This window comes from Pogona vitticeps, chromosome 9 (genome assembly GCF_051106095.1).
Source record: "Pogona vitticeps strain Pit_001003342236 chromosome 9, PviZW2.1, whole genome shotgun sequence".
Taxonomy (NCBI): domain Eukaryota; kingdom Metazoa; phylum Chordata; class Lepidosauria; order Squamata; family Agamidae; genus Pogona; species Pogona vitticeps.
In genome coordinates, this window is record NC_135791.1 from 7,015,103 (window position 1) to 7,035,849 (window position 20,747).

General features: G+C 40.2%; 1 protein-coding gene across 2 annotated transcripts in view; it reads left to right on the forward strand.

The window, feature by feature from the left end:
- The first annotated feature begins 1,881 nt into the window (after positions 1-1,881).
- RUNX3 (RUNX family transcription factor 3) overlaps positions 1,882-20,747 on the forward strand; it is a 151,932-nt gene continuing 133,066 nt past the window's right edge. The window contains exons 1-2 of one of the 2 annotated variants that reach the window (XM_020803262.3): positions 1,882-2,745; positions 3,170-3,286. In XM_020803262.3, the coding sequence (XP_020658921.3) occupies positions 3,229-3,286 (58 nt within the window). In that variant the 5' untranslated portion in view covers positions 1,882-2,745; positions 3,170-3,228. The remainder of the gene's footprint in view (positions 2,746-3,169; positions 3,287-20,747) is intronic. The other variant, XM_072979493.2, reaches the window with a different exon arrangement.

Here is a 20,747-nt window from a genome sequence, read left to right on the forward strand (position 1 = left end):
CTTAGAGTAGAGCCAGGGAAAGAACCAGGAACATCAGCAGGACTAATGGACAACCTATTGACAGCTAACGGTCTAACTCTATGCATTGCTAACTGCAGTTCTTTGGTCCCTACGAGGGAATCCCAGGGGTCGTAGGCTAAACAGGATATCCCCCCCCCCTCCAAGGATGAAGAGAAAGATCTAGCACCAAAGGGAGAGATCTGATTTCAGACCACCTCCTCAAACTGTGCTCAAACTTTCGCTCTCTGACCAGGAGGAGGAAAAACAGCATATATCATTGGGCAATCCTCTGGGTGTGCCAGGAGAGGTTTGAAATCCATAGGATCCAAAGCCTTTCCAGCCTTAGACACTTATCCAAAATGAGGGGGAAATTCGGACCAGTTCTGAAGCTGAAATAGATCAGTTGCTTCCCATTGTGGGTCATAGGAGGGAAATAGTTGACATTTGGGGGGGGGATTCTTTATTTTTTTCCATCCTGCTTGATTTCTACCAGCAGAGTTGAGAATACAAGATGGAGGTCTTGAGGGTGGGTGGTCCTTCCACCAGCGGTATAGGCAACTCCCTTTCTTTTGGGGGGACGACCCTTGCCGCAAAGAGTGCGGTCCGCAGCTTGGGGGGGTACATCTGGACCTGCCGCTTACCATGGAAACCCAGGTGGCGTCCGTGGTCCGCTCCACCTATTTCCATCTATGGCGGATTGCCCAGCTGTGACCCTATCTTGATGGGGGGGCTCTCGCTACTCTAGTCCACGCGCTCGTAATCTCAAGATTAGACCATTGTAACACACTCTACGTGGGGCTACTTTTGAGGCTGATGCGGAAAATTCAGATAGTCCAGAATGCGGCAGCCAGGTTTCTTAGTGGGGTGAGAAAACACCAACATATCTCCCCCACTCTGGCTGCTTTGAACTGGTTGCCCGTCCATTTCCGCGTTGACTTTAAAGTGTTAATGATTACATATAAAGCCCTAAACAGTTTGGGACCTCAATACCTGGCAGATTGTCTTCTCCCACCCATATCTACCTGAATCACCCGACACAGCCAGCAGGGACGGCTGAGGGGTCTGACGCCGAGGGAGGCCCAGAAGGAAAAAAACAAGAAATCAGGCCTTCTTGACGGTGGCCCCTCTGCTGTGGAACATCCTCCCTACCGAAATTCGGCTGGCACCCTCGCTGGGCATTTTCAAAAGCCAGCTGAAAACTTGGCTATTCAAGCAGGCCTTCCCTTCAATCAATTAAGTCATTCTTATTTCTTATTTCTCTTCTTTTGATTCTTGCCATCTCGGGACTGTTTGCTTTAAATTAATTGTTAAAATTGTAAATTTACGATATTATATTTTATATCGGTTTTTTAAATGTAAAACTGTGTATATTTTAAATTGTTTTTATCTTGTATGTTGTGAGCCGCCCAGAGTAGACTATGTCTAGATGCGTGGCATATAAATGCAATAAATAACTAAATAAATAAATATATCAGAAGTTCTGAATTGGGAGGCAGAATTCGCCTGTGAGTCTGTATGCAACCCAGTGGCTACAGGATGTTTTCCCTCTCGGGTTCAAGTCCCTTCATGAGGTATGACGTCCTCCTCCTCCAATGTACAATAGAACTTGGAAATATTTATTCTTTTGGACAATAGTCTCCAGTGGTGGTGCTGGGTGGAGGGTTCTAGGAGTCATAGTCCAAAAGTACATTTTCCAAGCACTGGTTCTAGGCGACACAAAGCGAACTGGAAAATAGAAGATATTTGTAAATGAGCTCCAATCTCTTACGGCCGGCGGCAGTTCTGCAGGGCACTGGACAGAGGTGTTTTCCAGCAGCAGTTGATTCCTTACATCTTTTTTTCATTGCAGAGACTGAGGACTGAAACCCCTGGGAACTTCTGCCACCGAGCCACAGCCATCCGTAACGTTTGCAACTCTCTGCTTTGTGCCTCTTAAGACTTCCAAGCGACCACCGACCACCGTTCCTGCTCTCCAGCCAACAATGTTTATCCTGCTGCATGTGCTTCACATTTTTTTTGCTTAATACTAATTCGGAGAAAATCCCTCTGAAGAAGAAACCACCCATCAACACATATGGAACTAGTCTTGGCAGCAAGAATAGTCCCCTCGTAGCACTGGGGGAGTTAGAGAGCCATGAAAAAAAGGAAGGTTTGGAAAAAAAAGAAAGATGCAGAGAAGTGGTAAATGTGGGAGAGAGAAAAAAGCAGTTAAGAAAGCAATAACCACCGAATGTGAAATGGGCTACTACTTCAATCGAAAATCTGCCGCCGTGTTCTTCCTGCTTGCAGGGGCAACAGCTTCAATTCGCACAGAAAAGGAAGCCTCTCCAGAACAGCTGAGGTCTTTGACTTTCCTTCTCTGTATCAGTTGTTCTAAGCGGCAAATGACTCAACAAGGCTTCCTACGAAGGCCCCCCCCCAAAAAAATTCCACCCAACCGTTACTTTGTCCATGTTTTAAGAGAGACAGTGAGCAAAACGAAGAACCCACAAAGATACTGCAGGCCCCGTGGTGACATCACAGATCAGATGACTCTCTTCTTCCAGTCGACGAATTATTATCTAAAGTCATTTGAGTCTCAGAAAGTAGGGTTGAGTTTAACACTCTTTTCAGGCCTCTTAGGCAACCCACAGAACCACAAGCAAACTGTAATCTACAATTTAGAAGAGTACCTGAGCTTTGACAGGGAGGTTTACCTCCTCCTCCTGTTTTGCCACACCAACTGTGTTTTGGGGCTGCATAGGGGTGAGTTCCCTTCATTCATTCATTCATTTTGCTCTTCTTCCTTCCAAGACATTCTTACTTTTGGGGTGGGTTGGATTGGGGGGCATCTATCTCTCTCTCAAAACCTAGTTTGCTTTCCCCTCCCCTTTCATCCTAATGACGATCCGGCACGCATATGCTTCTATTGAGAAACTCGTGGCTGAGCATTCCTGTGGTCCTGTGGAATCAGATCCTTGGTTATAAACAGGCAGAAAACTTCACTGGGGATTTTTCTTCTTTTTTCCCCTCCTTTCTTTCTTTCTTTCTTTCTTTCTTTCTTTCTTTCTTTCTTTCTTTCTTTCTTTCTTTCTTTCTTTCTTTCTTTCTTTCTTTCTTTCTTTCTTTCTTTCACTTGAATCTTCCTTTGATGGGGTTTTGTTTTCTTTTATTCTGTTTCCTGAGAAAGTGTAGGACAATCCAAGCAAACCACAAAGCCTGGCTGGAAGACAATCTTAGATTTGGGTCATGGCCTCCAACAGTATATTTGATTCCTTCACAACCTATTCTTCAACCTTCTTGCGTGGTGAGTACATAGATCTCTCCTCCTCTCCTTTGGGGCAGGAAGCGTCCGCCGTTTGCTACTCAAAGGAGGTTTCAACTTATCGCCTCTTTTAATAATCCTTTTGGCACAGCTTCAGTTGGATGCTAGCTCCTTGCAAACCGGGTAGTTAAGGAAAGAATTTTTCCTCTTGGATGTGGATGATGCTTGAGGGAAATCCGTATCAGGAAGGAACGGCAACTGCTCTGTCTCTTCTGGATTGCTCTTTTCTTGAATTATTGCTGGGAATATGTGAATGTCTGAGTGTCTTCACATCAAAGGCAATGTGTTCACATTGTTGCACAGTTGTCTGGAATGTCATAACACTGGCTGAAATCTATGACTCTGGCAAAATGGCAATTCTCTGTTTTACTGAGCTCCTGTTTATGTATTTTCCAATTACCCACCATGGTTTGATGGCGTGACCAGATGGGTTGTCTGACAGACTTTGTATTTATCTGCAGCAGATTTTTCAGGCTTTGTATTTTGCATAGGATGCCTACACAAGTATTGTGCATCGTCTTGCCAGGTGTAGAAGCAATTCAAAGGTTTATAAAACTTTGCCTTTCCTGCCTTCAAAAGACTACTTTCTGTAAGGCACACACACAGAATTGTAATGACTGAGCAACCAACCAACCAACCATGTTATCTAGTGATAAAATTCCTAGGGATGTTCTCCTGCACAAGTCCCAATGAAAAATAGAATGCTGAAATTGAAAAAAAAAATCTTAGGTTGATGTGCCCCTATCCAGGTTAATTGTCCAGTTCTCAGTCCTACAATAGTTTTTAATATTAACATTTCTCCCCCTGAACCCATCCATTGTATTAGATATGATGGGAGCATCTGACTTTACTCAACCTAAACCTGGACTATTTGAGCTTATTCTGATGAAGCATTTTTGTGTTTTGGGGGGTTTCCACAAAGGGGAGCATGCACATGGGAATCCAACCCTCAACACAGTTTAAACCATCTCTTCTTGGGAATTAGCAAGGATCTTGTCTCGTCATAACCAAGTAGCAGAGGACGGCAGTTTTTCCAAATCCATGTGTAACGTTTGCATCTCACTGCTACATTTCACAGAGGTCCTTTATACAAGTATAATGCCCTGATTGCACCAGTTGTATTTTTTTAGGGGAGGGGGAGACCCCTCATTCCCAAATCATACCACAAACCTTTCTTAAGAGTTCAAATCAATCCACTGCTGTAAAGAACAGACATATGTAGCCACCCACAGGTTTGTAAAAGTGAACAAATGTGTAATTCACCTTGTGAATCCTTTATACTGGGTGATAACAGTTCTGCCATGTTAGATCAATTAATCCAATTAGTTCTGCAATTCACTTCACTTAGTAGCCAGATAGAGGCAGGACATCCATTCATTGTGTTATCATTTTTCCCCCCACTTTGTCCCCAGCGTCTGGAATGTGATGTTCTGCATCTTCTGTTTGTTGCTATCATGGGTAAAAGCCACTGATAGATTTCTTCTTTTCCTCCTCCTCCTCCTTTATAAATAAGCCCTCACCCCCTTTGAAAAATCATCAAAGGCACTTGTCATCATTGTGGCTTCCAAAGGTGACCTTCCAAAGCAAATGCGGCATTGTTTGCAATCAAGTTCCCTTTTAATTTATTCTTAATCTGGTACTGATCCTTTCCATTGTTTTCTCTCTTCTGCAAAGGGAACAGGGCTGGCTCTGCCATTAGGCAGAGTGAGGCAAGTATCTCAGGTGGCAGACCATGGAGGTCAGCAGGGGAGGTCCTCCACACCATTCTCCTCACTTGGAGGTCAGAGCTGTGGGTGACACAGCCTAGCTGCTATCAGGGGTGATGGAAGATTCTATGATTCAACTGCTAGTCCAATTGACCTGTCTATATTGAATGGAGGAGGGCTCCTTCTTACTCAATGTGCCAGACAGCAAAATACGTATCTTGGTTTGTCTCTGAAAGAGAAAGAACATTGCCTTATGTCTGATTGTTAGTCCCAACTAGAGTAGACCATAAACAGAAAATATTAGGTGATCTTGGTATCACCTTTTGACTTAAAAGGATTTGGCAATTAGCTATTTTTTTTTTACAAACTAACAAAAAAATTAAAGATATCAAGAGGTGTAAATCAAAAAGGGAAATTCACAGAGGTTCGGCTTCCATTTATCCAATATGGGAGTACAGGCAGCACCCAGCTTCACTCCCCAATTAATCAACTTTATTTTGGGGAAGCTGCATTTTAAATGCTTTGGACTTGATCTCTTTGCTGGGAATGGATTGTTTTGTGTAGTGCAATTACCGTCTAGATTTTTCTGATATTGTGGTTTTATTTGTTTTGTTTTAGTAAATTAATATTTTTTTTAAAAAAATGCTTCTTCAATGTTCTGTTGATTTAGTGGGTCTTCTCTTGTTGAGGCTGACAATTAGATTTGGATTATTGTGCCTGAACTGTCTTTCGTTTCTGTATCTAAATGAAGACAAGTACCTCTGTAAAGAGCAAAGTTCCACATGTAGTATCCACAGGTGTTGTTTTTTTTCAGCATTAAATGCACAGGCTGCTATCCTTTTCTATATTTACATGTGTGGAGGTCCAATTGCAAAAGCTGCTGTGGGAAGTTGATGATGAGGTCATGTACAGACATGTGCCTGGTGTGGACCAGGGAAAGAATATGGTTTATGTGTCAAGAATTGGTTTGGCCAATTCAGGCATTGAGCTAACGTATGTTTCATGACAACAAGGCCTTCTCTGTTGTGGCACCATGAGAAATACCTTCACTATGAAGGTGAGATTTGAGCTTTCGTTATGTTATCTTTGGTGCAACGGGTATTTGTTTCTTCTGGCGAACATTGCCGATTTTTGTCCTGCCACTTTGTTTATGGCAGGCTTTTGATGGCTGTTTCTTTTATGTAATTCTGTCTCTTGCTGAATTTGGATGTGGTTTCATCAGGATGCTTTGTAAGAAGAAGTAAAAGCTAAATATTTTTAAGATGACAAGCAGACATTCAAGAAGTATTGCTCTTTTTTTTTTTTTTGGACTTTGGGTAACTTAAAAAGAAAACTCAACAAACCAAAACTCCCAAAGAAGCACACTTAAAGCAAATATTAGAACAATTGATTTGAATAGAATAGGAACTGCTGAAATTACAATCTTAAAGGGAAGAGGCTTAGTGTTCAAACTGAGATGGCTGTCTGAGAAGTAGATTTGCCCCAAATCTCACCCCATTTCTTAGCTAGTTGTTGGTTTGCAGTCTGACTAAATATGTAGAAGGACAATGTATTTCTGCATTTGTGGGCTGTAGTTTCCTTTGGAGGAACTGAAAGCAGTAGGGTTTTTTAAATGTAGTTTTTGGGGGAGACAATATCTGACAGATAGGAATCCGTTGGATCTAGCAGTCCAACAACAGGCGAAAAGCTAGATGCTTCAGAAAAGCTTCTGTTAATTACCCAGCACAAGGATGTGGAAGAAACAACTACCACCTGTCTCTCTCTTCAGCATCCGGTCCTCATGGGGACTCTGGAACACTGTAGAGTTATTGCCATTACATCTCAATACTGAACTGCTTACTCAGTGTCAGATCGCATGCAGTGAAAACACAGTAGGATGCACAAGAGGAAAGGCGACATGAGCCATCCAGGGGTAGGGAAAAACTGGGAGAAAAACATGAAGGCAAGGACCTCACCAGAGCAGCTCAGACTGAACTTGTTCATTGGGTATGGAATGCTGACTGGCTGTTGGAAATGTGGACAGAAAATAGAGCACTATAGGAAAACAGGCAAAACTGGGTGGGTGGGTTAGTGGGTAGAAACCTGAACGGGACCACCCGCACGGCAGCATTTTGTTGCAACTGCTGTTTGTGCCTGTATTAATGCCAGGCCTGATTAGTAACCACATCAGTTCACAGATCTTTAGCCAGGAGGAAAAAAATGGAAAGTATGTGTACGTGTGTGTGCATGTGTGTGTTTGAGAGAGAGAGAGAGAGAGAGAAGTTTGGAGGTTGATGTGGGATTTTGGATTGGATTCGAATTCAGTCCAGAGTAATTTGTATCCCATCAGGTTCAACTTATGGCCTGGACCCAAATTGATTTGTAAAGCGTTGTATTGACTTGAATTTGAAAATTGCTTTTGTTTTTGCACGGAGATACATGAAATCTGGAAAAATGAAAAATCTCCTTAAGGAGAGGAGTCAACTGCCTAAATTTCAAACAGCTTCAGGTGTTTGCAGGCTAGGAAAAAAAATGCTTTCTTAAAACAAACAAACAGGCCAGCCAACCTGGTAGGCCAAAGCAATTTATGCCCTGTTGAGTTTGATTTGCAAATCTGCTTCACTTCACCCTGGAACCAAATCTAGGATTCCTCTCTGATCCGGAGCTCATGCAGTTTGTTCTGAATCAGGCCGATTCAGTCAGCAGTTTGTGCTTTAGTCAAATTCGGTGCACATCCCTCCCAGGAATCCTTTGAAGAGTCAGTAAGCTCCAAGTCCTGAGTGAGATGTGTAACTTTCAGGAACTCTGAGCAAGAGCACTCCACGCTGTGACATTTTGTTGCAGATCTCATATGTTACTGAAGGATGAAACATGATAAACCAGGAATGTGTATAATCCACAATCTAAGCTGTCTAACCATCATCACTTTATTTTATGGTAATGAATGCAATAAAACCAGTGATACATTTTGCGTTAAAATTTCCCCCCCTTTGTTTCTAGTTTTTGCAAACCATCTTTCTTGAATAGCCTCAGGTTGAAATATAATGAGGGCAACTGGTGTAATATCTGTCAATGCATTCTTTGCAATGCTTCAAAATTTGCAATTTCTGTCCCACAATCTCCTCTTCCTTCTTTTAATCCCCAAAGCCTCTGCTGCTTTTTCTTATAAGGGAGGTATTTATTAATGAGATAATCATTTGAATGCCCATTTTCTTATTTATTTATTTTCTTGCCTTTGGGTGTATTTGTTTCATAGTTCAAAAAATCATACATTTTGGACTATGGCATCCAAGCAGCCATGGGAGTTATAGTTTAGAAACATTTCTGAGTTTGGATTTATTTACACCATTTATTTACTGCCCAATGGACAAGTACTTTAGAGCAGTGGTCTCCAACCTTGGGCCTCCAGATGTTCTTGGACTTCAACTCCCAGAAATCCTGGCCAGAAGAGGTGATGGTGAAGGCTTCTGGGAGTTGTAGCCCAAGAACATCTGGAGGCCCAAGATTGGGGATCGCTGCTTTAGAGAACAGAGCAATATAATCTTGAAGCCCATTAAGTTAAAGAAATAAAATAGAGAATCTTAAAAATAATACAGTATTTGGAACAAATTTATCTAAATTCAGGTTGATAGGTTTAATTATAAAAATTAAAATGGCAGAACTGAGTACACTGATGATCTTAAAATGATAAGGAAAGAAAATGGGCGAAAAGATCTTCACCAGATACAAGACTGGGAAAGTGTTCCACCTCTGAGGTGTCCCCAATTTCATCTCCTCTTCAACCATTTGCCTTATCACATATTTAAATAAAATATTTATCCAAAAATTTCCAAGATCTACCCGTGTCACTCGTGCGAGCCAGGAGGTGAGGCTGAGGAGCCTAACGCCGAGGGAGGCCCGGAAGGAGAAGACAAGAAATTGGGCCTTCTCGGCGGTGGCTCCTCGCCTCTGGAACAATCTCCCTCCTGAGATTCGCGGGGCTCCCTCGCTGGGTATCTTCAAAAATCAATTGAAGACATGGATGTTTCGGCAGGCCTTCCCATCAGACAACTCCCGATGTTCTTTTCCTTTCCTTTCTACTGATTTTCTATCCTTCTTAAGTTTTTATTATTTTGTTGCTTTGTATATGTATATTTTTATTATTCTTTGTCTGTTAGCTGCCTAGAGTGGTCCTTAGTTGACCACATAGGCGGGATATTAAATAAATAAATAAATAAATAAATAAATAAATAAATAAATAAATAAATAAATAAATAAATAAATAAATAAATAAATAAATAAATAAATAAATAAATAAATAAATAAATAAATAAATAAATAAAGGCAAAGCCTCCAAAGCATAAGGCAGTTGAAATATAAATGTTGTTAACTATAACAGTACAAATATTTCTTTTTAATGCAAAAAATTGCCTTGCAGCCTTTTAAAAGAACAGTTAAAAATGTAGAGTCAAGTTTAATTAAAAGTGGGTTGAAATATCTACGTTTTTAAGGACCATTTTAGAAACAACAACAGAGCCTCCTCCGTGGCAGCTCCTAAGGTTATGGGATGCTCTCTCTCCAGAGGTTAGGTTGCCCCCCCCTCCATCTGACAGCTAAAGACCCACCTCTCCAGGCAGGCTTTTAACAATCCTGAATCCCAGTGCTGTTTTTTGTTTAAGCTTGTTCTTAAAGATTTTAATGTTTTTGATCATCCAATGCACTTCAATTACTATTGCAGTTTAATTTTTTTAATGTATAATTTGTTTTTAATTCTATTTTTTTTTTAACACTGTGAGCTGCATTGAGTTTTCTTATTGGGGGAAAAGCAGCCTATATAGGAGACGAATAAATAAGTAAATAACAATCAGAGACAGCTTTTCTGCAGAACAGCATTCCATTTTCTGTAAGCCTCTCAGTTTTTTTTCAGGTATTTGCAAAAAGTATACAAGTTATTTTCTTCTTCACTATGTGTTCAAATTTCTTCTGCATCTTTTCAAAGAAGAACACACAGATGCTTTGGGCACATTTTGGGAGATCCAAACGAATTTTTGCTTGTTTGCTTGCTTGCTTGATTGCTAACATTAATAGAGCTGATGTACATCAAAACAGGATATTTAATTTCACAAATGCTGAATGAGAATATATTTATGATGCAGAACATTTTTAAAAATGGAATGTTTAAATTTGTATTCATTGAAAGTCACCCTTCCACTTTCGGATTTTTATCTGAAAATCTTCAAACTCCAGCTGGATTTGTAAGGTTTGCGTGTAGAATTTTGGCACAGATTTAAAACCCTGGCAGATCTCCCTTTGGGGGCAGTTTGAGTGTCACTTTGAAATGGAGAATCTAAGTTCTAGAATGTGGAACCCTTAACACTGTGTGCAAAAAAAGTGAAATGTCTATACAAAAAAAGTTTGTCACATTTTGGATTTTTTCAATAACGCGTCTTGATTTAATCAGCACGGAAACTCAAGTCAATTAGCCTGCATGTGTTTGTTGTCTGTTATTTCCAAAAACAGTCAGCCCCAAGCTATTCTGAGCTGATTCAAAATTAGAACTGCTAAAGGTCTGAGCCAATAGACTACAGACTGGGTTGGGAATTTCTGTCTGACTTCTCACCAGATCCAAATCACACAATGTTAGAACGGGTAAATACCCAGTCATAGCTGCTTGATAAGCATTTTGATCGCAGTGGCCATATCCTACAGAGTCTTTGGACTTGTAGTTTGGTGCTGTACTTTGAATTCTCTCTTGAAGAGGTTCTAGTGCATTCCCTTGAAATATAGCAAAAATAATAATTCTAAGTCCCTCATCAAATTACAGATCGCAAGATTCCTTAAGATTACTGTTAAATTGGAATCAAACTGTTGTTATCACTGGGTAATATAGATACATTATTAGTCCCAATATGTTAAATGGATAATTTTATGGATCCACTCTTTGGACACTCAGCAGTGAAATATAGTATAGATTTAGAATGGCTGAGCAGGGACTAAGTTTGGAGGTTTTCTTTTGATGGGTTTCCTGTTCATATTTTCTTATCAGAGTAAACTACCGATAGAAACTGTTTTTTTACAGGTAACAAGATAGATATGTTTATAATGCTGCACAGACGGGACGTATAGCTGAAATACGACTAAGACCTGTTGGTGTGTCATGGGTAGATTGTTGGACTGGGATTTAGGAGATCCTGGTCTAATTCCCCAATGAGCTATGGAACTCAATGAGTGATCTTGGGCCAGTCTCTTTCCCTCTCCGTCTTTCTCTTTCTGTGACTACATAACAAAATTGTTGTGAGGATCAAAGTGAGGAGGAGGAGGACAGTCAAGAAGGCTGCTTTGATCTCACTGGAGAAAAGACAGGATATACAGTACATTTAGTTAGCTGATAAATACATAATACAGAGCAAACACTCTCCTATGTATTACACTAAAGGAAAAGGATTACTAATTTGTCCTTGTCTAAAAAAATGTTTCAAACATTTTGATTTCTCTATACTAGTAGTTGTACATAGTCTTCTGTCCTTAACCTAGTCTTTAACAAAGAGTATGTTAATTTTTTCATCTTAGTCAAAGCTCCATAAAGCATAATAGATCACATATTAAGCCAGACTTTCCCCTATTAACCAAATTATCCCTTTGGGCAACCAAAATATTTCAGTGCTATGTGCCTGAGACAACAGAGATGTAAACAAAACTTTGTTGTCTCCCAGTTAACCAATTACAGAACAAAAGGCAAATTTGCTAAATGGGGCTGGAGGCATGCTCGTGTTAATCAGATTTATGTTAATTAGAATAACCAGACAGTTCTTTCTTCTTAAGAGCCTACGGCTTTTAGATATGGAATCATTGTCTCAGCTAATGAGGGCCTTAAAGTGTGCTTCATTATCTTGTACTCCCATAATTATGTGGAATGCTAAACTTGGAAACTTGCCAAAAGTTTTTTTTAAAAAAATGTATTGTTAATAAGAAATACTCATATAAATAATTGCGATTTACAATGAAAATATGTCACTTGGTATTTTCTCACTTGCTGGATAGTGCTAACTGAATTTAATAATATCATAACTGATCTAAGATGATTTCTCATTAATATGCATAACTCATCTTGATTTATAGTTGCATTCAGAAGTGCTTAAGATAGTACCTGTATTATACAGCTTTCAATATACTATTTGAATACAATTGTCTTATAATCTTAAATACTGTATGAAGTTGTGTATTTAAGTTGGGCTTAGAGAATAGGTGTTCAGATGCTTCCTGGGCAAGATCAGAAATTTTGTCGTTGTCATTTCATTGAGGTCTGTGGTCAAACAGAGACATTTTTGTCATCCTTGAAAATTGTACCTGGATGAATTTTAGCTCCCTGCAGTAAAGCCAACATTCCAACATAACTCTTACATCTAAGGAAGTGGTCATGTCCACAAAAGCTCCCTTTAAAATATAGTAGTTAGTCTTTAAGGTGCTACACATTTTTATCTTCTTTATTTTTTATTTTTCTTCTGTTTTTGCCTGATATACCAATATTACTGCAATTTATATATGCACCTTTTTTATTGCAGTGATTCATAAAATCCTGGTGGACAGGGTTGCAATGTTAAATTTAGGTTGCATTGTTCAATGGATTATTTGGCTTGATTAATCAATGAATTTTCTTCCTGTTCCACCATTTTGAAGCTGTTTGGCATTTGGTGTCATCCATTTCCCCACCTCATGGGAATAAGGATTGTGTCATTGTGTTCACACCATTCCCAACTATCAATGCTAGTGGTGGATGACAATTTGAGTGCTGTATGTGCGCACATGTTTTCTTATATTTAAAAAGTTGGTTCTGACTTGACAGCACAAAATAAATGTTCATTTATACTTTTAGACTTTACTAGACTTGCAACCTTTTTTCATAGACTTCCTTCAGCTGAATGTTAGAAAGACCTTCTCCAATTCAATAGATAACTTTATCTTTTGAGTTTGGTTGAGGCATGTGGATAAGAATTTGGTTTGATTATTCTCTCTATCTCTCTCTCTGTAAAAGATAACACATTTTGAACATTTCTTCAGAAATAAGATGGAAACAACTTGAAGGGTTCCTTAAAAAAATCAAATGTGGAAACGGGCAAAATGGACAGAGTCATCAGTTTGGAAAATAACTTTTTAATACATCAGTAATTACAGATCCAGTAACAGTTCCAAGGCCTCAACAATTATTTCCAAATTACATCTAAGCTCTGAGAGTCATTCATTCTTAAACCCAGTGCTGCAGATATATTAATATTTTTAGACTATTATTGTTGCACGGCTGGGCACCAACCAATATATTGTGCATTAGCAGTATTCAACATTCCATGTGTCAAATTAAAAAAAAAATAGAAGTATCCCAAACAAAAAAATTCTAATGATGAAACTGGATCTTGGATCAGCAACAGATTTGGCACAGATGTGGCAGAAAGTCTGCTGTTCTCCTGGAGGTGTCTGGGTGAAGAGTTTTGGAGTTTGATTTAAAAAAAAAAAGAACACGGATTTTCCCCTGTGAAGAAAAATAACTTCTGAAAATTCTGAAATTTGCATAGCATGCTGGCCAATCAGAATGTGTCTCCACTCTCCCTGGAGAGCAGATTTCTGTCACTTTGAACCCTGCCATGGCCTAAAGAAAGATGTGGTGTGGTGAAGGGGAGTCTCCCATTATGGGGTGTTATAGGCACAGCTTGGGGAAAATTGCTTCTTCGACCTAAAAGTTCCAGAATTCCCCCTCCACCATAGTTAACCTTAGACGTTTACTCAGAAACATAACTTACTTGGGGTATGGGGTAGTGGGCAGAATAGATGCAACAGTTAGAATTGGATGTGGAACAACTGATTGGTTCAAAATTAGGAAAGGAGTATGACAAGACTGTATACTGTCTCCCTGCTTATTTAACTTATATGCACTATACATCATGCGAAAGGCAGGACTGGAGAAATCCTAAACCGGAATCAAGATTGCCGGAAGAAATATCAACAACCTCAGATATGCAGATGATACCACTGATGGCAGAAAGTGAGGAGGAATTAAAGAACCTCTTAATGAGGGTGAAAGAGGAGAGTGCAAAAAACGGCCTGAAGCTCAACATCAAAAAAAACTAAGATCATGGCCACTGGTCCCATCACCTCCTGGGAAATTGAAGGGGAAGATATGGAGGCAGTGACAGATTTTACTTTCTTGGCCTCAATGATCACTGCAGGTGGTGACAGCAGCCCCAAAATTAAAAGACGCCTGCTTCTTGGTAGGAAAGCGATGACAAATCTAGACAGCATCTTAAAAAGGAGAGACATCACCTTGTCGACAAAGGTCTGCATAGCCAAAGCTATGGTTTTTCCAGTAGCGATGTATAGAAGTGAGAGCTGGACCGTAAAGAAAGCTGACCATTGAAGAGTCGATGCTTTTGAATTGTGGTGCTGGAGGAGACTCTTGAGAGTCCCTTGGACTGCAGGAAGGACAAACCTATCCATTTTGAAAGAAATCAACCCTGAGTGCTCACTGGAAGGACAGATCCTGAAGCTGAGGCTCCAATACTTTGGCCATCTCTTGAGAAGACTCCCTGGAAAAGACCCTGATGTTGGGAAAGTGTGAGGGCAAGAGGAGAAGGGGACGACAGAGGACAAGATGGTTGGACATGGTCATCGAAGTGACCAACATGAATTTGACCCAACTCCGGGAGGCAGTGGAAGACAGGAGGGCTCTGGTCCATGGGGTCATGAAGAGTCGGACGCGACTTACTGACTAAGCAACAACAATACACACACTATCAGAGTTGTCAGATTACTGCACAGAAGTTCATAAACTCTTGACACACAACACTTCTAAAGATGTTTCAAGTCACATGATTATCAATAGAAAAGCAAAGAACACAAAGTTTTTGATTCTTTGAATGTGTTTTATAACAGGGACCCTCTGAGGGGCTGGAAGAACTTGGTTGCCACCCAACCCCAGTTTTTGTTGAGCTGCACCACAGCCTCTCAGTTTTTCGCCTCTACTAGAAACCTTGGGAGAACCATTTGCCATTTAAATGCAACACATGCGCCTTGATTGGTCAGAAATAGGAAGTTCTAAAATTTCTAAAAAGGGCTTAGTCTGGATTAAATGAAGCCTGAAGGCAAAATCACATTTAAATGACATATTTCACCCCTTGTAGATTCTGTGGTGAAATTGGGAGGAGGGGGCTGGTTGACTACATAGTGGGGCCTTTAAAATATGAGAGAAAGGCTCCTGAAAGATCTTAAAAAGCAGATGCAGTCAGGTGTCATCAGCACACTGGGTTTTCATGTAAATGTGAAATAATATGAGGAATCATGGAACCCTGAGACACTCCACAGGCTAATGTTCAAGGTGTTGAACAGGCTTCCCTGAGCACGACTACCTTTCACAAAGTGACACCATACAAGGAAAAATCTCAGAAACTGATGCCATTTTTTTCATCAATTCATCGCTTCTCACCCAAATGCAAAGCCATTGTAAGGACTGTTTTTCAACAAGTATGAATGGGAGTGAGCAGAAGAAGGGATCCTGTAGACCATCTTGACGGCTGCCATGGGTGTTGCCCACAATTAGGTTGCCCCTTGCTATGTAAAGCTTGGCCTCCTTTTTCGTGCTGGCAACATGGGCACGCTATTATGCAGCCATCTTGGGCCATTTCCTGGCTTTTTGAATTGTGGGTACAGAAGGACAATATCCCACATTCATAAAACGGATCTGTTTTGAAGAACTGAATTTTATTATTGAGTTTCCACATAGTGAATCCTTTATGTCCCCACTGCTTTGAAGCTGCGTGGAATTTTTAGTTTGTAAACCAAAGAACAAGAAGAAAAAATTAAAAAATGTAATAAAGCCAAGATAGTAGTCTAAGGTCAGAGTGGACTAATTAAATCAACTGTAGGATGGTAATGATGATGCTGATGTGTGTGTAGGAGAGAGAGAGAATGTTCTGGACTGATCTTGTACTTTTAACATTTGCGCCATAGATCTCATACTCGTCACCACCTTCGATTGGCAGGCCACGTTCTCACATGATCAATGCTTATGTGTGAAAGTACACTGACCTCACAACACAAAGGCATAAGGTCCAAAATAAAAAAAATAACTATACATCATTGTGATAATACTTTATCATAATTGGAACTCAGCACAATGATTTCATTAATACCAGCCAAAGGAGTAAATTCTGGGTTGTTTCATCTTGATGTGACAAGCCTCAAGCATTTTATTCCAAGTTGCAAACAGCAGTAATAATTTTGGTCAGTTCTCAGATATATTTGTGTATTTGTGAGATGGATGGCTGCACCTTTTGGGGAAAGGTGTATTAGAGTGCGAGGGGGGGGGATTGACACAAGTTCAGGGGAGCCTGGGAAAAAGCGAGTGCCCCAAGCCCCTGGCGGGCAGGGAGTGCTGCTGGTGGAAGAAGGGCACAGACAGATACGGGATAGCCAGAGGAAGGCACGACAGTGGAAATAAGAGGGTGGGGGCTGCAGAGGTCAGGGTTGTCATCATCAACTATGTCAGATGAAGGGGAGCAATCAAGCACTGGGACCCCACTCTCTGCACCTCCAGAGAGGTGCAAACAGGGATGGAGCATAAAGGGAGCCGCCACCTCCCATCCAGCCCATTCGCCATGGAAGGGGTTGGGAGCCCAAGGCTTTAGGAACACAGCCCCCAGTTGATCCACTGTCGCCCCAGTCTTGGTTTCTTTGCTGCCCAACCGATGCCATGGCCCAGCCGAGCTTCAGCGCTGGAGACTCAAGTAGCAAACGGCATGGCAAAGGAGGCTCCTGGAGGGACAGTGCCCATGAAGCCTGGCCCCCATCATCTGCCATTACCAGCCTTTCCTAAAATGACTGCAGCCCAGATCAGAATTCATACTTTCCTGTCCATTTATCTATATCTGGGCTTTTGGGGACCCCAATTGGTTTGACATATGGAGCTGCTGTGGTCCTCCAAGCGCATGCAGGCTCCTGACCTCTGGAGATTGTACCCCTTTTAGTAAACTAAGGATGCCGTTACACTGCCAATAAGAACAACTGTTGATTCAGGTTGAGTTTTTTTAATGTTTTACAATGTCTCCATAATGTACGGTATGTGGAAGCACCAATTTTTTTTTGACTGGTAACTTTTTTGTTGTTGTTGGAAAGCAAGGTAAAATAATCCTCCAGCAGAGGGTCATTTCTTTTAAGTTGCTGATGAATTTATTTCAGTTGCTTTGGCAGTTGTTAGCCCCTCTGAATGCTTGTTTTAGCGAAAGAGAGGGACACAATGGCACGGGGCTGTTTCATGTTTTCCTCTTTTGTTTCTCCTTTTCTTCACCTCTTTTCTGTCACATCGCCTGAGGAACGGTCAGTGAAACAGCATTGGGGAGCGGGGCACTGTCAGCAGATAATCAGAACGTCCAGGGTGGGGAGAAAGAATTTTGAGTTGCAGAAGGACCCGGATTGGTTGTGGAAACCAGTGAAGAGACCCAACTGAGGGCACAGAGTAGACACACCAGGACATGGAGGATGGTCTACACCAGCTTTGCACCCACTGATCTTTTACTGCTCAGCCAAAACGGCATGCCCACATAGGCACAAATTAAACTGACGGTAGCATTCAAATCCACAAAACTGCATGGAATTAAACCCATTTAGAAGTGAGGTATTTAAGAAAAACTGCCAACCAGTTGAAAGAAACTGACTTTGCAGCTCAAATAAATCAAGTTTACCCTTGTGTCGTGTGCCTGGGAATTTATAAATTGTTTTAAATAACTTTAAAATTGATGTAACTGTGGTTCGCGAGTATGACTGTGACCTCAGTTCACTTTTAGAGAACACAGCAGTTAGAGCAATCCATCTTCAACAGGATTATGTTTTTACAATGGGGAGCAACTCGATGTAGCATATAAGTTGCATATGTGGGAGGTCCCAAATTTAGTCTCTTGTCGTCCAGTTATATGGCCTCTGCCAGTCAAAATAGAATAGGCTAGATGGACCAAATATTCGGTAGTTTGCTTATTTATTTATTGCATTTACAGTATATCCCACTTTTCCTCCAATAAACTCAGAATGATTACATGGCTCTATTGCTGTCCTTTGTGTCATCACAACTATCCGCTGTGGTAGGTCAGACTTAGAAGTCACCCAGGGAGTTTTATAGGTCAGCGGAGATTAGAGCCGAGATTCCTTACTAGAAGTCTGTTACTCTACCTAGCAGGAATGCAGAGAATACTCACTCAAATTTCCAATATATATTGGAATATATATATATTCTAATATATATATATATTCGCTTCCAGCCAGACATTGAAAATGAGTGAAACAGATTATGGAAAAATAGCTTTTTTGGATTACAACTCCCAAAATCCACCAGCCATGCTGGATTGGACATAGTGTTCTGCTCATCCAAGCTCAAGGGTTGTAGATCGACAGTTGCACTATCCAGATGCTAGTTCTTAATGTCAAGGGTTAGGTTCAGAGCTGAAAGCAAACATTTAGGACCCCATTCAACATGATACACAAAGCAACAGGGCTGGATGCACTACTACTAGTTCTAGTCATGTTTTAGTCTTAGAACTGCAGAGCTGGAAGGGATCCTATAAATCATCAAGTCCAGCCCTTGTCAAGTAGGTACAGGGGGGTATTGAATTCTCAACCCTAGGCTCTGCAGCCAGAGACCTAAGCCACTGCGCTATCCAACAGTTCATCATGAATGATGCAGCATAACCATGTATCTCACGTAGATTTTGTGTATTTATTTACTTAACAGTTTCGTAAATACTGCTTTCGTGCCTGAAGGCAGTTTATAATAAAAACAAACAGGGAACATTTCTGAGGGATTATAAGATTTGCAAAGGTGTAATTGGGAGAGACTCTCTCTCCCCCGGTGCTGAAGCATTGCTAAGACCCGGGACTTGGTAGATTAATACATGTGGCGGATCATCATACTGTCCCCTGAAAGATGGTGGCACTATAAATATAGCCTTTGTACTCCATGCTGCTAATTAAAAGCAGACATATGGAAAGAAAAGAAGAGGAAAATAAAAAACATTTGCAGAGTTCTTTTTAATCTATATTTTCCTTTCCACAAGCAAGATGAATAAATGTTAAGTTTTTAACTAGGATCTTTCATAAAATAAAATTTAAAAAGTAGAAAAGAGAGAAATAGGACATTTTGAATTCAAACACCATACGAAGAGAGACTCATAAAGCAATACACATCTTTGTTTCAATCATAGTTTTATTAAGGGAAGGAAGGGGAGGAAGAGGAAAAATATTATGGTTAAAACTGGAACGTTGCCAAATTTCAAGACGTTTGTCAAACATTAAGTCGGAAAGACTTGTCCTGTTCAAAAGCACACATGCATATATCCATCGGCTATGTGAAATTCATAGAACTTCGTGATTTTTGCAAAACATTTGTGTGCTTTCCCTAGAAACCTATGTAGCTTTACATATGGCTGCAGATGCACGGAGAGCACTTATTCTTACCCTTTCTTTATCCCACTTCTCAACCTTTAGATTCCCCCTTGCACTCAATGTGCACAACCGAACACTTTGTGTAAAAGCCATAACATGAAAACAGCCAACTTTGAGATTTATAACCCACACCCATGAACACACAACCTCTAACAGAACATCCTGCTGAGAAATGCAATGCAATTTTTTAAAAAAATAATTGATTGCTGCTAGATTGCTGATAGACTGGTTGCTGCTAGATTGAGTGAATCTGGACAATTACTCAAAATGCAAACTGGAGTAAGACCATTATTTCTTACTGCAGACAAATTCAGAGCAAAGTGTCTTTATTCACTTTACATTTTTGTGCAAATTTACCAAATGCACACTTCTCAAATAAAGCATACTGGAATACACTGTTATGTCTAAAGCCCATGCATTTCTGAAGTTTGTGGTGAAGTTTGCAAATACTGACATTACTATTACTTCTGGTAAAATAAATAATTTGTATAAAATGTCCACGAAAACATCCATATCTGTAAAAACACAGTAAATGCATATGCAGTGGAAATGTATACATTTGTGAAAGTGTGCACAAAAATATGTACAGTACAGAAAAATATACAAATGTAGATGTATAAACATCTGCATAAAATCGGTTCCAATTTTTTTTTGAGAACCAAAATTTTTTAATTACACTATGATGCAAGACATCCTAGATTCATATATATATATATAAGCTTTTCAGGTTGCTTCAATCTGATTCTACCTTGATTGAAGATACAAAAAGATGTTACAAATAACCCATCATTAGAAGATAGAGTTCCCTGACTGCTAAAAAATATTGATGTGCACAGCAGAAGCTTTTCTCGGTTCATGTCATTTGAAAATTAGGTTGCTTTGTCCTGTGGTAGTCTTCAGGATTCCTTTGAAAATTTATATCTCAAACATGGCAAACCTGCCTGGATCACAGCTACCCATCATTAACATGCTTAATCAAGGACTGGGACAGAAATTTCTTGCAGATCTGTCCTCTGTCTGGTGGACTGTAGAGTGGAATAAACTAGTGCTGAGTCACAAGATTCTGGCTTGGATCAGATCTTACAAAACATTTACTAGCTTAACGAATCCATGAGCTTAAGTTTTTAAACATGTAAATAATAACTGTGCTAACAATGGTGTGAACTAATAAGGAATTATTTCAATATGCTTAGTGATAGTTGGAATGCTTTTAAAAATCCATTTGCAAAATGGCTCAACAGGCTTATTTGGAAGTAGTAGAATGTGGCAAAAGTATGGCATGCATAGTTAGCTTTCTCTGTCAC